The 17,312-nt window shown below is 40.7% G+C and overlaps 1 protein-coding gene across 2 annotated transcripts in view; it reads left to right on the top strand.

The window, feature by feature from the left end:
• Window positions 1-17,312, top strand: part of LOC122922744 (carbonic anhydrase 13-like) — a 52,197-nt gene that overhangs the window by 21,570 nt on the left and 13,315 nt on the right. For both annotated transcript variants that reach the window (XM_044273452.1, XM_044273451.1), the window contains exons 2-4: window positions 2,855-3,064; window positions 6,841-6,959; window positions 9,147-9,242. In XM_044273452.1, coding sequence (XP_044129387.1) covers window positions 2,872-3,064; window positions 6,841-6,959; window positions 9,147-9,242 — 408 coding nt within the window. In that variant the 5' untranslated portion in view covers window positions 2,855-2,871. The remainder of the gene's footprint in view (window positions 1-2,854; window positions 3,065-6,840; window positions 6,960-9,146; window positions 9,243-17,312) is intronic.

The following is a 17,312-nucleotide window of genomic DNA, read 5'->3' on the forward strand; positions in this document are numbered from 1 at the left end:
TTCTTAGATGGGGTCATTTTTGGGTGGTTTCTATTATGTAAGCCTCGCAAAGCGACTTCAGACCTGAACTGGTCCCTAAAAATTGAGTTTATGTAAATTTCTGAAAAATTTCAAGATTTGCTTCTAAACTTCTAAGCCTTATAACATCCCCAAAAAATAAAATATCATTCCCAAAATAATTCACACATGAAGTAGACATATGGGGAATGTAAAGTCAACACAATTTTTGGGGGTATTACTATGTATTTCAGAAGTAGAGAAACTGAAACTTAGAAATTTGCTAATTTTTTAAAAAATTTGTTAAATTAGGTATTTTTTGTTGCAAAAAAAAAAATATTTTTTACTTAATTTGACTAGTGTCATGAAGTACAATATGTGACGAAAAAACAATGTCAGAACGGCCTGGATAAGTCAAAGCGTTTTAAAGTTATCAGCACTTAAAGTGACACTGGTCAGATTTGCAAAAAATGGCCTGGTCCTAAGGTGTAAAAAGGCTGTGTCCTTAAGGGGTTAAGGTCTGATTGCCAGCTGAGGTCTGATGAACATTGGGGGTCTGATTGGTGGTCTGACCTGAGGTCTAATGAAAAATATTTTTTTCTTATTGTCCTCCTCTAAAACCAAGGTCTTATGGGCTGGAGTGTTTTATAGAGTGAAAAATATGTTTTATAGATAGATAGATAGATATGGTACCCTTTACTTAATATTTTGAGACTTCTGCACCTGTCCAGGTATTTTGGCCCACTTTTAATGAGCAAACTACTCCAGTAGTAGTAGTTTCAGCTTTGAAGGGTGCCTTCTCCAGACTGAATGTTTCAGCTTATTCTGCAGTTGTTCAATAGGATTTAGATCCTGACTCATAGAAGGCCACTTAAGAATAGTTCAGTGCTTTGCTCTTATCCGTTGTTCAATGTTTTTTGCTGTGAGTTTTATCTTGTTGGAGGACCGATGACCTTCGACTGAGACCAAGCTTTCTGACACTGGGCAGCACATTTCACTCCAGTATGCCTTGATAGTCTAGAGATTTAATTGTACCCTGTGCTAAATGCCGCAAAACAGCCCTAAAACATAACGGAGCCTTCTCCATGTTCACAGTAGGTACAATGTTCTTTTCTTTGTATGCTTTAATTTTGCATTTGTGAACATAGAGCTGATGTGACTTGCCAAAAATCTCCTGTTATGTCACATCTGTCCAGAAGCTTTGTGGCTTGTCAATATGCATTTTGACAAATTCCAGTCTCGCTTTTTTATGATTTGCTTTCAACTATGGTTTCCTCCTTGATCGTCTTCCATTAGGTCCACTTTGGGTAAAACAGCAACTAATGGTGTAATCCGACTCTGATTTACCTTGACCTTGGAGTTCACCTCTAATCTCTGGAAATTGTTCTGGGCTATTTGGTTACCATTTGTATTATCCGTCTCTTCAATTTGTCACCAATTTTCCTCTTGCGGCCACGTCCAGGGAGGTTAGATACAGTAACAAGAATATCAAGCTGTTTGTAGATGGTCTTATAGCCCTTACCTTAATTATTTTTGTCTATAATTTTCTCTCTAACCTCCTGAGATAACTCTCTCCTTAGCTTTCTTTGGTCAATGTTCAGTGTTGTACGCACCATGATACCAAACAGAACACCGATTACAAGTTTGGAGACACACAAGATGCTAATTACAGGATACACCTTAGTTTAAAATGTCCCTATGGGGCCTCCTAAATTTTAATTTTCCTTCTAGTGCATCTAGTCTTTCCAAAACTTTCCTACCTACCCACTTGATCATAGCGGCCAAATTATTATTACCACTCCACTGGTTGAGCCCTATTCAGATGTGGTTGGACAAGATCCAGCAGATTTGTTGACCTGCAGAGATCTCTTGCTGGGAGGCTTGGTGAATGACAAGATTCTCAAATTGTGGGGTCCATGGAAGGCCTAGTCTGTGTCCACAGGGTCTACTGCCAGTCATGCGGATGCACCCGTTAGACTGTGCTCAGTTAAGGGGATTGTCTAACATGTCAGTCATCTTATCCACTGCTCTTGTAAATATGCCATACTTGAATTTTCAGTTTTGTGTATAGATTTGTGTTTTAGGTGTTGATGTTCCCACACCTTTATTTGTTTGCCATAATCTTAAATGTTGAATTAAAAAAAATATATAATATCCCTATGGTCCAATTATCTTCAAGCTTTTCAAGGGGTACAGGCTAGTTTCATTCGTTTTTTTTTATTTTTTTAATGATTCTGTTGAACCACAATTCAAAAGTAAATTCAAAAGCAATGTCTGATTTTACATATTTATTTATTATTACTTTTGTCAGTTTCAAGTTATTTCAGTGACTATTGTGGGTTTTCTTTCTTTAACCGAAGGGAACCAGCAATTGTGTCCATATGTGTAGATATTAGATGGATAGATAGATAGATGGTCTGCACATCTGTGCTGGTTTATGTCAGTTAACCTAAATAATCTATTTATAAAGGCAAACAAATCTCAAAGACTGCAGATACCTGAGAAAATAATATTGATTTTGCCCAGGTATTTTAAGCAGATAGCTGTTAGAATAGGCGTTGGAATGCATTCTGTGCATGAACCCGATTTCTCCCTCCTTACTGGATAACTGCAAAATTCCACATGGTCTGAGCGACTTTCACACAGGCATTACAGAGCTCTCACTGGCAGTATTACTCAAATGATTCAGCAAAGTGTGGAGTGTGGAATACGAATGCACTGGCTCATATTAACAATCAATAAATCTAGGCCTGGCGGCTGGTATCATGGTTGGTTCAGGGGTAATTATCTATAAATACTACATACAGAAATGCCTCAAAAATCCTGTATTCACTATGTCAATGTTCTTACTTTTCAGGGAAAAAAAGCCCGGAAATGGGTGTGTCTACCTCACGCAATGAACAGTGCCGCCCCCGTCAGTCCCCAATTACTATCTGTACCAAAAAAGTGAAATATGATTCCTCTTTGAAGCCACTGTACATCTACTACGATCCTAAATCATCACGAAGACTTGTTAACGTGGGTCACTGTTTTAATGTGGAGTATGACGACACCAATGATAGGTCAGGTAGGTCACAAACCGAACGATTTATATGATTGAGTAGGGACTATTGCCTCCATGGTGCTGGCTTTAGGTAACGGTAGAAAGGACTACACGCCCACAGGTTTCTGTGTGTGAAAAAGCCTGAGGAAGAGACCTATTGATTGTGTTCTCTAGAATCCGATCTTTTGGGATTATTCAAAAATATAAACATTTCTGTAGCGTTATGCTTAGTTCATATATGCGTATGTTCACACGTCGTGGATTTGCTAATGGATAATCCAGTGTGAATTTAGAAGATGATCTGCAGGAGAAATCCACGGCTCAGGCCTCATTCATATGACCGTGGGACAGCCGTGCAGGTTTTGCGGACTTCAAACCGGGAAACCACAAAACACTGGTCATGTGCATTCCGCATCGCAGTGCAGACCCATTGACTTCAATGGGTCCGCAATCCACAAGATGCGGCTGAAGATAGGACATGTGCTAGCTTTTGTGACTCGGAGGTGTGGACCCAGAAGCACATGGAAACCCTTCCGGAGTGCAAACAGCCGTTGTCCGTGGTTTGTGGATCCGCAGTTTGCAGTCTGCAAAACGGGCATGGCCAGTGTCGGACTGGGGTGCCTAGGGCCCACCAGTGGAAATCATTCTAGGGGACCACCCTACAGCTACCAAAATAAAATATTACTAGTTTATTTTTCGGGCTCTTGCAAATTAATATTTGCAGTTTTGCACACAATACAGTGTGCAAAACAGAACGGTATTGTGCTCTTCTCTATATCAGATTATTTCTCATTAAGCAGCTCATTGCAGTTGATGACCTAATCTGTTAAGGTCCCTTTACACAGGGCGACAGAGCAGGAGATTGTTGGGAAGTAAGCGTTCCTTCCCGACAATTGCCTCCTCTTTAACGGAGGAGAAAGCTGTATTTACATGCAGTGATCTCCATTGTATGGGGAGCAGTGATCACTACGTCATTGTTCTTCCCCATACTGACTACTTGTTTGCCAGCAGCAGATTACACAGCACAATCTACCAGTAAATTATAATTTTTTGTGCGCACAAACGATCGAATTACAGTACCCGATAAATGAGCGTTTAGTTCGTTCATCAGGTAATCAGCCTACGCGGCATCCACCGCAGCCAGTACGCCCAAGAGCTACTAAAGCGAGCAACACGGTAACCTGTGTCCCAGTGAACTACACTGCGACAATATGTCTATTTTAATTTTTATTTTACATAAAAAAGCTTTTTTTTCCATTCATGTTTCCATTTCTAAAAGCCATATATTTTTTATTTTTATGTCAATCATCTTGTGTAGGGACTCCTTTTTTGCAGTAAAGTTGACATATTTATTGTTGCATTTTTTTGGGTGCATATAAGTTTTTGATCATTCAATATTACACTTTTTGGGGGCAAGGGGACTCAAAAAAGGGGACCCTGAGGGGATAGATCATGTCTAGGGATGAGAGAATCGACTTCGGATGTTTCATTCGCATAAAACTTCGTTTCAATACTGTACGGAGCAAGAAAGTGGTGCCTTGGAACCGAACCCAAGTTCGGGAAATGTTTTTTTATAGTATAAATGAATTTTTGAAGTTATTATGCGAAGTCTCGAGAGACTTCGCGAAGTAATAACTGCGACTCATCGGAGCCAATACATTGTAATACTGTACGGAGCGCTCGCTCCATACAGTATTGAAACTAAGATTTATGTGAATCGATTTCGCTCATCCCTAGTCATGTCATATTTTTGTAGAGCAGGTAGTTACAGACGCAGCGATACCTAATATGTGTATTTTTTTTATTTCTGTTAAAGGGGTTGTGTCATCTCAGACATTGGGAGCATATCGCTAGGAAATGCCCCCATTGTCTTTTAGACGTGGATCTCACTGCTGCGACCCGCACCTATATTGAGAACGGAGCCCCAAAGGTGGTGGAAGGCGCCCTGCGCATATGCAGCCGCCCTCCATTAATTTTCTATGGGGTTGCCTCAAATAGCCGAGCACTGCTATTTCCGTCCGGCCCATAGAAGTGAATGGGAGCAGTGGCCTCTCATGCGCAGTGCGCTCCCATTCAATTTTATGCGGAGACCGCTTGGTGGTGGTCGGACCGGAGTCCTCCAGCCATCACCTTGCAGGGCTCCATTACTGATATAGGTGGGACCCACATGTGTAAGACAAGCCATATGCACCATTGTCTGTTTTACACAGTGAAAACATTTCTGAAAAGAAAATATCTTTTTGTGTTACCATTTTCTGAAAGCCATATTTTTAAAAATTTTTGGGGTGATTGTCTTATGTAGGAGTTTGTTTTTTGCAGGATGAGGTGCTGGTTTGATTGGTACCATTTCAAAGTACATAAAAAATTTTGATTGCTTGGAATTAGACTTTTTGTAAGGCAAGTTGACAAAAAAAAGGGGCTGTTATGGCACTGTTTTTATTTAGTTTTTTTATGGCAATCATCTGGGGGGATAGATCATGTCATATTTTTATAGAACATCGTTACAGACGCAGCGATACCTAATATATGTCTGTTTTTCTTTTTTTTCTGTTATTTATAATTTTATATGACTTTATTATGGGAAACCTGTGTTGTTTTTTTTACTTGAAACCTAGGTATCCTACAGGTTAATACAAAAAAAAACTAAACAAAAAAACAACTAAAGCACAAAATTAAACCAAAAATACTGTATTTTTTTTACATTTGCGTCTACGGAGCTGTGTGAAGACTCATTTTTTGGGGGCAGATCTGTACTTTATATTGATACCGTATGTTGGAGTGTGTATGACTTTTTTAGCAATAAAATTTTTGTAGCATGCAATCATAATTGTGATATAAAACTACAGCATGTTTCAGGAAAACTGCAACTCCCAGCAGGTCCTGAAGGTTTGCATCTTACAGGGCATGCTAGGAGTTGTAATTTCCAGAGGGGAATGCAGTAAAATGTGAAATTATATTTTTATTAAACTATAGATTTACCTATATAATACTGTCTTGGGGGACTAGCGGCAGTCTGTAATGTCCACAACTGAGTCACAGGCAGCTTCAGTTTCATGGGGGACACAGCAGCACCACCAGCACGTCTGCACACTCAGCAGCACAGTAAAAGCCCGCCCCCGCTCTCCGCAGACTCCAGAATACGGGCGGGCGGCAGGGCTCTGTGAGGATGCAGCGTGCATGTGTGCAGCGCAGGGAGTGAGAAGGAAGCGCAGGCACGTATCAAGAGGTGGGGCCCGCCGCCCACTGAAAGATAGTGCCAGCCTCACTGCAGGGCAAGTTAAGCAGCGAGATGATCGTGACAGTCAAGATCATCTTGCTACCTTCTGTATGTCTGTGTAGCTCTTCTCTGCCTATTGAAGCGGCAGGCTGCGGCGCTTGCCAGCAGAAAGCTGGGTCTGCCTGGCGCTGCTGATTAATATGTAGACTGTTACTAGACAGGGGCCCACCAAGGATTTCCCTGGCTCCCCGGTGGGCCAGTCCGAGCCTGGGCACGGCCATCCCACAGTTATGTGATTGCGGCCTTACAGTCAGATTTCTGGTGGATCCATGTGAGCATTAGCCCAATTCAATGGGGCTATATCATATGGAAGTCACCTGTGGCTTTTCTTGTGGAATATGCAAGAGGAAAGAACACAATTATTTTTCCACTGCCAGGACAAAAGTCAGCCTGTGAATGGTGTGTACAATATCCTAATCACTTGCGCTGAATGCAGAAAGTTAGTGAATCGATGCATGGAATTTGTGCTAAAAATCCTGAACCTGTGAACAGACCCTGATGCTTATTTTCTTGTGTGTTTCAGTTTTAGGTCATGGACCATTGATTGGTTATCATCGCTTACGTCAGTTTCATTTTCACTGGGGTTCTTCTGACAAGGATGGCTCGGAGCATGTAATAGACGGGCAGGAATATCCCGCTGAGGTAAGACAATGTGGTCTCAGGATAAAAAAATCATGTAATCAGTAGTTTAATAGCTGTTATCCTCAGGGATGGACTGACTATATACCTCACAGGGAAATTTCATGGTGGGCTGATAACCAGGGAGCTGCCTGAGCCCTCCTCATGGCTGCTGACCAGGTACATAATGATCTGATGCTCTAAGCATTAATGCTAGGAACATCAGTACTTGTACAATGGCCAGCAGCCGCAGGTGTCCTCCTGAACTCATCTGTATCGCCATCCTCAGTATGACAATAGGGCAGTATTTTATGCTGCACTGTGGTATTTGGTTCTGCTGGGGCGGTATTTTGTGCTGCACTATGATATTGCTGGCCCTGCCTACTTTTCTTGTCCCTGCCTACTTGTGGCTTTTGTTGGCCTTGCTCCATTGTCAATTTGGACTTGTCTACAACTTGGGGCCACTTTTCGGTTTTTTCCAGGGCCACTTGAGTTCGCAGTCAGCCCCTGGTTATACTAACCTCTCATACACTGATAGTCATTGAAAGAAAATAATTTGCATACCTATAGATGGGAGTTCATTGCTTACAGAGGTGTAAAAGCCCAATGAATTGTATGTACATATGTTTAGTAAGACATATATGCATGCACACTCACTTGATCTTGACCCTGAGATGTAGTTATCTTTTCCTGCAGGACAGCACATTTCATCCCTGCTTATAGGATTTCAGTCTTTAATTTTACACTTCAGTATGATTCCTCTTATGTCCCGTCTAGTGTTGAGCGAGCATGCTCGGCCGAACTGCTGTCCGGCTCGAGCATCGCTATGCTCGGCACATTCGAGTGCTCGGCCGAATACTGTGGGTGCTCGAGTACAATTTTATACAATGAAAGTCAATGGGAGACCCGAGCATCAAACCAGGCACCCCCTGCTCTGAAGAAGAGAGGGTGTCTGGTTCACAAAAAAAGGTTAGAAATTGATGGAAACCCCATCAAAATGTTTTGGAAACAGCATTAAGAGGATGGCTGGAGCATCTTGGACGCCTATTATCTACAACATACAATAGACAACCACACAAAGGCTATATGCCAAAATCCAAGTATATGCAAGCCATCAATCTATCCATGAGACAGATGACAGGCTGAGTCAGCATACCTTACAATGGCAGCTTTGTGCACTATGAGACATTCCAAACCAGCTCTCATCTGACTGAGAGCCATAAGCCTCAAAGTTACTTCAGATCTGTTGGATGGCTTGGGTGGACCTGCACACCTAGATCAATATCATTAGGGAGACAAAACGTTTTCTGATTGCCCTAACATAATATTCAATAACTTTTCTATACAGTTTTGTCATGTAAAAACTAATTTGCATAAACATGAGCATATGGGAAAGAAAATGCAAATTAGCAGAATCTGCCTTGTTTTTCAGCTGAAAAACTATTTGCATGGAAAATTTGAGATCTACACTACTCATGAACAGCGGCATCTATTGGTTTCATAGTCTTATGACAAGGGTAATAGTCTTGTCATAAGACTATGAAACCAATAGATGGCGCTGTTCATGAGTCAAATGCAGATGCCCCATTAAAAATGAATGGGTCCGCACCTGTTCCGCAAAATTGCAGAACGGATGCAGACCCATTTTGCGAACGTGTGAAATGGACCCTTAAGGCTCGTTCACATGAACGTTTTTTGCGTTCCGTATACGGGACATTTTTTGCTTTCCGTACACGGAAACATTAATTTCAATGGTTCTGCAAAAAACCTGAATGTACTCTGTATGCATTCCGTTTCCATATTTCCCTTTTTCTGTTCCGTTGAAAGATAGAACATGTCCTATTATTGCCCGCAAATCACGTACCGTGGCTCCATTCAAGTCAATGGGTCCGCAAAAAAAAAAAACACTTACGGAATGTACTCCGTATGTCTTCCGTATCCGTTCCATTTTTGTAGAACCATCTATTGAAAATGTTATGCCCAGACCAATTTTTTCTATGTAATTACTGTATACTGTATATGCCATACGGAAAAACGGAACCGGAAACACTACTGAAAACAAAAACGGCCCGTAAAACACTGAAAAAGCCATACAGTCGTGTGAACGAGCCCTAAGTATGTTTTCTGTGCAGTATTGTGTAACAATTACAGGTCTGGAGTGATGAACTAATACATAAGGTGTAAAATATGTCTTTCTGTTGTCTTTTGAAGTTACATATCGTGCACTGGAACTCACAGAGGTATCCATCCTTTAGTGAGGCTATGAAGCATACGGATGGCTTGGCTGTTATAGGTGTGCTATTGAAGGTACTGTGCACATTGCCAACTCCTGTCATCTTAATTTTATGTGCATTTACTTCTACAATAACATCAACATTCAGGACTTTTCTGTCCAAAATTAGAAAACAAATCTACAGTAAGCTAAAGGGATTGTGCATAAATGGAGGGGGGGAGGGTTGGCAAAATTCCCCCAACTTGGTCGGACCTGTAAAGGGAAGATCACTTACCTCCTTCCCGAAGCTGGCTTCCCGCTCCTCCCAGCCTGCGATGCTCTGCTGTGCTCCCTCGCTGTAAACATCTGGTTTGACATCTCCACAGCCAATCACCTGTGGCGGTGACTCGCTCCCCTTATGTCATGACAAATTGTCAAATGAGGCAAAGGGGATACGAGGAAGAGAAGAAGCAGGGAGCAAGGCAAGTAAGCTTCCCTTTACATGTCCAAGCAAGTGGGGAGTTTTGCCCCCAAAAAAACAAAAACATTCTTGCACAACCCCTTTAAGACTTTGAGTTGAAGGAGATCTCCAATTGCATAACCATTTGGTTGTCCTCCTAGTTTTTCCATAATGATATTTGGTTAAATGGGTTTTCCAGGAGTTGAAGATTGATGTACCCAACATCATCAACATATGATCTGTGGTTGAAGATACCGTGGCTGTCTGGTGATTGCTGTGGCCTCTTCTCACTGTACACTGTATAGCGGCTGTGCTTGATATTGCACCACAGGCTCGTTCACTTAAATGGGACTGAGCTGCAACTAGACTATGTGACCAATGGATGTGATGTCACTGGCCCAGGAAGAGGGGGGGACTCATTAGAGTACTGTGGCCTTTTCAAACAACTGATTGGCAGGAGTGCTGGAAGTCCCGTCCCCTCCCTCCCCCCCCATCAGATATTGATGAACTGTCATAAAGATAGGCCATCAATATTGAATCTCCTGAAAACCCCTTTAATAATTTGACTATATAATTTTATCACCTTCACAGGACTTATAGTTACTGATTATTTATTTTTTTGTGGTTGCATGTCCTGTAATGTTGTGGAGTTACTAGATTCTTGTAATAGACATACTCTGTATTAGTAGCAAAGTCAAATGCACAGTGAGGACATTTGATATTTTCATGGACTTTCCTAGGTCCTGCTAAATCGGCCTGAAGCTGACTCACATTAGGCTGCTTTCACACTAGCGTTCGCTGGTCCGCTCGTGAGCTCCGTTTGAAGGAGCTCACGAGCGGACCCGAACGCAGCCGCCCAGCCCTGATGCAGTCTGAATGGAGGCGGATCCGCTCAGACTGCATCAGTCTGGCGGCGTTCAGCCTCCGCTCCGCTCGCCTCCGCACGGACAGGCGGACAGCTGAACGCTGCTTGCAGCGTTCGGGTGTCCGCCTGGCCGTGCGGAGGCGTGCGGATCCGTGCGGATCCATCCAGACTTTCAATGTAAGTCAATGGGGACGGATCCGTTTGAAGATGCCACAATGTGGCTCAATCTTCAAGCGGATCCGTCCCCCATTGACTTTACATTGAAAGTCTGGACGGATCCGTACTAGGCTATTTTCACACTTAGCTGTTCTATGCTAAAAATAATGCAGACGGATCCGTTCTGAACGGAGCCTCCGTCTGCATTATTATGAGCGGATCCGTTCAGAACGGATCCGCCCGAACGCTAGTGTGAAAGTAGCCTTATTTGAATATATTGCATACCCATTTTTGGTTTGGGGAAGAAATGACTCCTAAGGCATTATGCAAAACATTCCTGTTCACAGATATGACCCAGATCATTTCTCTTTTTAACCCAAATCCAAGTTACCGGTTATACGGTATGAAACAGCTGATCTGAACATTTCGGGCTTCACCCTGTTTCCCTCATGGTTGTGGATGTTTCATGAGTGAAGTGGTTCAATTAATGGCTTCACATTAATGGTCCCAACACGGATTTACATTTGCATTTTCTGGGCTTTAAACATGCCAGAATAACCACATGCATTATTATACTCATATAGTGAATAATTTTTAATAAGAAGTAGATATTGTATTGTAACAAATATTGTGTTATGTGAAAACAGTTACAGACTTTTTTCAGTGAGATGCTGGGGTTCGGTTTCCAAACAGTCCTAAAAAATCTATCTATCTATCACCATAAGTATTCAGACCCTTTGCTATGACAGTTGAAATTTAGCTCTGGGGCCTCCCATTTCTCTTGATCATCTTTGAGATGTTTCTACATCTTGATTGCAGACACTCTTCAGTCTTCCTGTGATCTCTGATATGGCCAATATTACTACCAAGGCAGAACCTGCTTTTATCACTGAATACTATATGTCATTGATTGACATTTGTCAAAATAGTATTTGTCATCGATTGACATCAGAGTGCGCAGGAGGACTCGAGCGCCCACTGCCATCATGCAAAGTGCGGAGACACACAGGACCAACACTAAGTGTCTGATCTTGCAGTCATACTCTATTCCATTTGTCTCTCCTATTTTTTCCTAACATACATTTTGTATTTTAGCAGGAAATAGGAAACAGATAGAAGGGAGCATGACTGCAGGATCAGACTACACAGGGTTTATTTGTTGTCTGTTTCCAAGGAGATGCTAGGTCTGCATAGGTGCTATATACACAAAACTTTAGGACATTTTTAATTGTGTTGCTATATTTTTCTTTTTAAATGAACTGGGGCTATAAATATGGTTCAGAAGGTGGACCTTTGAGAAACCTATTCAGCTGTTGCTTTCTTATATCTGTGCTTATAAAAGATGGAATATGATAACCATTATGACCACCATTACAGACAATTTCCATAGGCGATCTCAACCCTATTTCTTTTTTTTTTTTATATATCTTTATTAGAGTAAAAATAGACAGAGCATCAAATTTTCATACAAAATTACAATATAGCATTATTATTTTACCTTAATCATAGCCACCCATCACCCAACCCTCCCTATCCTTGCGATGCGTCTCAACACCCTCTATCATTCCAATACAAGAAATTAGAAGAAGAGGATAAAAAAGAGGTCATGGAGAATTGAAAGTGGGAAGATTAAAACCTCCAAGCCTCTCATATCTTAGTCCATTTCTCCTGGCTATTTCTTTGATTATATAAGAAATACTCATAGCTTTTAACCCTATTGACCAAATTTATTAAATTTTTCAAATTTGGAAAGTTTCGTGAAAACCACACTCGGGAGATCAAAAGTCTCGCCAAGAACAGAATTCTATTCAGGAGAGTCTTTTTATATTTATGACAATTTACCTCGGAGAGATCGCTCAATATCCAACACTCAACCACAAATGGAATTGAGAGTCTTAACTCATAAGCAACAAAATTATTGATCGCAATCCAATACTGTTTTAATTCTGGGCAAGACCAGAGCATATGTAAATGATCAGCCCCAAAAAAATGACACAGTGGACACTTAGAACTATCTCTTAACTCACATTTATTAAGCCATAAGGTTGTGACATATAATCTATGCAGGATATTAAATTGTACCACTACATGATCAAAATTGTGAGATGTTAAACTCAAATTCCCAAATATATTTCACCATCCCTCCAATTGGATCCTTGGGCAATCAACTCCCCAGGCCCTTTGACCTGGTGATTGCATCTTAGTGAATAGTGCCTTAAGTAATAATTTATAAAAATGTGAAATCTTAAACTTCTGATCTAAATTCCCTATCAAATCATTTTAAAAAAGTAGAAGTATCTACCTCCAACATTGATTTGTTCTTTACACTAGTAAGTGCCGAACGTAACTGAAAATATCTAAACCAAGACAAACCCTCCATATTCTCCCTTTGTGCTAACACCGAGAATGGAAGTATCTCTCTATTCTTCACCACTTGTGTAACATAAAAAAAATTTCTTTGCCAAAACTGGTCCCCAGCTATTTTATCCAAGGCCGGTAATTGAAGATTATGCCAGAGGGGAGGATACTGAAGAGATCCTTTTATTCCTTGCCATCTTCTAATAGTATCCCATGCCTTAGATAATAGCTTTTTAGCTTCTCTATACTCCCGTTGTCCATTAGTCAATTGCCCCGATTCCAATAATGTGAATAGGTTGTCATAGGGGGATCTCCTCACCAAGGTAGTACACAGTACACTTTTCTCCCATTCACAATACAGCCATAATTGCCCCGCTATAAAATAGCCCTTAACCCCTTAAGGACTCAGCCCTATTTCACCTTAAGGACTTGGCCATTTTTTGCAAATCTGACCAGTGTCCCTTTAAGTGCTCATAACTTTAAAACGCTTTGACTTACCCAGGCCGTTCTGAGATTGTTTTTTCGTCACATATTGTACTTCATGACACTGCTAAAATTGGGTCAAAAAAGTTAATTTTTTTGCACAAAAAAATAAAATTTTTACAATTTTTTTTGAAAAATTAGCAAATTTCAAAGTTTCAGTTTCTCTACTTCTGTAATACATAGTAATACCCCCAAAAATTGTGATGGCTTTACATTCCCCATATGTCTACTTCATGTGTGTAGCATTTTGGGAATGATATTTTATTTTTTGGGGATGTTACAAGGCTTAGAAGTTTAGAAGCAAATTTTGAAATTTTTCAGAAATCTTCAAAATCCCACTTTTTATGGACCAGTTCAGGTTTGCAGTCATATTGTGAGGCTTAGATAATAGAAACCTCCCAAAAATGACCCCATTCTAGAAACTACACCCCTCAAGGTATTCAAAACAGTTTTTTCAAACTTTATTAACCCTTTAGGTCTTCCACAAGAGTTAATGGCAGATGGAGAAACAATTTAGAAATTTCTATTTTTGGGAAAATTTTCCAATATAATCAATTTTTTCCAGGAGTAAAACAAGGGTTAACTGCCAAACAAAACTCAAAATGGGTTGCCCTGATTCTGTAGTTTGCAGAAACACCCCATATGTGGTCGTAAACTACTGTTTGGCCAAACGGCAGGACATAGAAGGAGGGGAACACCATATGGGTTTTGGAAGGCAGATTTTGCAGGACTGGTTTTGTTTATACCATGTCCCATTTGAAGCCCCCTGTTGCACCCCTAGAATAGAAATTTCAAAAAAGTGACTCCATCTAAGAAAGTACACCCCTCAAGGTATTCAAAACTGGGTTTACAAACTTTGTTAACCCTTTAGGTGTTCCACAAGAGTTAATGGCAGATGGAGAAACAATTTAGAAATTTATATTTTTTGGAAAATTTTCCAATATAATCAATTTTTTCCAGGAGTAAGACAAGGGTTAACTGCCAAACAAAACTCAAAATGGGTTGCCCTGATTCTGTAGTTTGCAGAAACACCCCATATGTGGTCGTAAACTACTGTTTGGCCAAACGGCAGGACATAGAAGGAGGGGAACACCATATGGGTTTTGGAAGGCAGATTTTGCAGGACTGGTTTTGTTTATACCATGTCCCATTTGAAGCCCCCTGTTGCACCCCTAGAATAGAAATTTCAAAAAAGTGACTCCATCTAAGAAAGTACACCCCTCAAGGTATTCAAAACTGGGTTTACAAACTTTGTTAACCCTTTAGGTGTTCCACAAGAGTTAATGGCAGATGGAGAAACAATTTAGAAATTTCTATTTTTTGGAAAATTTTCCAATATAATCAATTTTTTCCAGGAGTAAGACAAGGGTTAACTGCCAAACAAAACTCAAAATGGGTTGCCCTGATTCTGTAGTTTGCAGAAACACCCCATATGTGGTCGTAAACTACTGTTTGGCCAAACGGGAGGACATAGAAGGAGGGGAACACCATATGGGTTTTGGAAGGCAGATTTTGCAGGACTGGTTTTGTTTATACCATGTCCCATTTGAAGCCCCCTGTTGCACCCCTAGAATAGAAATTTCAAAAAAGTGACTCCATCTAAGAAAGTACACCCCTCAAGGTATTCAAAACTGGGTTTACAAACTTTGTTAACCCTTTAGGTGTTCCACAAGAGTTAATGGCAGATGGAGAAACAATTTAGAAATTTCTATTTTTTGGAAAATTTTCCAATATAATCAATTTTTTCCAGGAGTAAAACAAGGGTTAACTGCCAAACAAAACTCAAAATGGGTTGCCCTGATTCTGTAGTTTGCAGAAACACCCCATATGTGGTCGTAAACTACTGTTTGGCCAAACGGGAGGACATAGAAGGAGGGGAACACCATATGGGTTTTGGAAGGCAGATTTTGCAGGACTGGTTTTGTTTATACCATGTCCCATTTGAAGCCCCCTGTTGCACCCCTAGAATAGAAATTTCAAAAAAGTGACTCCATCTAAGAAAGTACACCCCTCAAGGTATTCAAAACTGGGTTTACAAACTTTGTTAACCCTTTAGGTGTTCCACAAGAGTTAATGGCAGATGGAGAAACAATTTAGAAATTTCTATTTTTTGGAAAATTTTCCAATATAATCAATTTTTTCCAGGAGTAAAACAAGGGTTAACTGCCAAACAAAACTCAAAATGGGTTGCCCTGATTCTGTAGTTTGCAGAAACACCCCATATGTGGTCGTAAACTACTGTTTGGCCAAACGGGAGGACATAGAAGGAGGGGAACACCATATGGGTTTTGGAAGGCAGATTTTGCAGGACTGGTTTTGTTTATACCATGTCCCATTTGAAGCCCCCTGTTGCACCCCTAGAATAGAAATTTCAAAAAAGTGACTCCATCTAAGAAAGTACACCCCTCAAGGTATTCAAAACTGGGTTTACAAACTTTGTTAACCCTTTAGGTGTTCCACAAGAGTTAATGGCAGATGGAGAAACAATTTAGAAATTTCTATTTTTTGGAAAATTTTCCAATATAATCAATTTTTTCCAGGAGTAAAACAAGGGTTAACTGCCAAACAAAACTCAAAATGGGTTGCCCTGATTCTGTAGTTTGCAGAAACACCCCATATGTGGTCGTAAACTACTGTTTGGCCAAACGGCAGGACATAGAAGGAGGGGAACGTCATATGGTTTTTGGAAGGCAGATTTTGCTGGACTGGTTTATTTACACCATGTACCCTTTCAAGCCCCCTGATGCACCCCTAGAGTAGAAACTCCATAAAAGTGACCCCATCTAGGAAACTACGGGATAAGGTGGTTGTTGTTTTGGGACTATTTTAGGGGTAAATATGATTTTTGGTTGCTCTATATTACTCTTTTTTGAGGCAATGTAACAAAAAAATTTAATTCTAAAAAATGTTCTACATTCGCTATTTAGTTTTGTGGAACACCTAAAGGGTTAACATAGTTTGTAAAGTAACTTTTGAATACCTTGAGGGGTGTAGTTTCTTAGATGGGGTCACTTTTTTGGAGTTTCTAGTCTAGGCTACATCAGGGGGGGCTTCTAATGGGACATGGTGTCAAAAAAAAAAACTGTCCATCAAAATCTGCCTTCCAGAAACCGTATGGAGTTCCCTTCGTTCTATGCCCTGCCGTGCGGCTATATAGCCATTTACGACCACATATGGGGTGTTTCTGCAAACTACAGAATCAGGGCCATAAATATTGAGTTTTGTTTGGCTGTTAACCCTTGCTTTATTACCGGCAAAAGGGATTCAAATTGAAATTTTGACCAAAAATGGGTGTTTTGGCACCGTTTTTGTTTTATATTTTTAACACCGTTCATTCGAGGCGTTTGGTCAAATGTTATTTTTATAGCGACGACTTTTACGCACGCGACGATGCCCAATATGTATGGCTCTCAGACTTTGGAGACACTAAGCAGGCATCCTAAAAACTGCGGCCCTCCAGATGTTGTAAAACTACAATTCCCACCATGCCCTGCTGATGGCTGTAGGTTGTCTGGGCATGCTGGGAGTTATAGTTTTACAACATCTGGAGGGCCGCAGTTTGAGGATGCCTGCTCTAAAACTAATATTTTTTTGGGGAAAAAAAATTGTTTCTGTGTCTCCAAAGTCTAAGAGCCATAGTGTTTTATGTTCTCTAGTGGACTGTTGGGGATTATAAAAATTTAGTACTCCATGGAAGTGTGATACTCCCTGAAGCAATCGATAACGCAGAGGCCCGGATGATCGGGGCACGTGTCACATTGAGTGGTGGTGTCCTTCCGTATCCCCCTCTTGTGACACACTCTGCATCTTTTTTGGGTTCGTCCCTTCTTTCCAGTATGGGGG

Source organism: Bufo gargarizans, unplaced genomic scaffold (genome assembly GCF_014858855.1).
Source record: "Bufo gargarizans isolate SCDJY-AF-19 unplaced genomic scaffold, ASM1485885v1 fragScaff_scaffold_685_pilon:::fragment_4:::debris, whole genome shotgun sequence".
Lineage (NCBI taxonomy): Eukaryota > Metazoa > Chordata > Amphibia > Anura > Bufonidae > Bufo > Bufo gargarizans.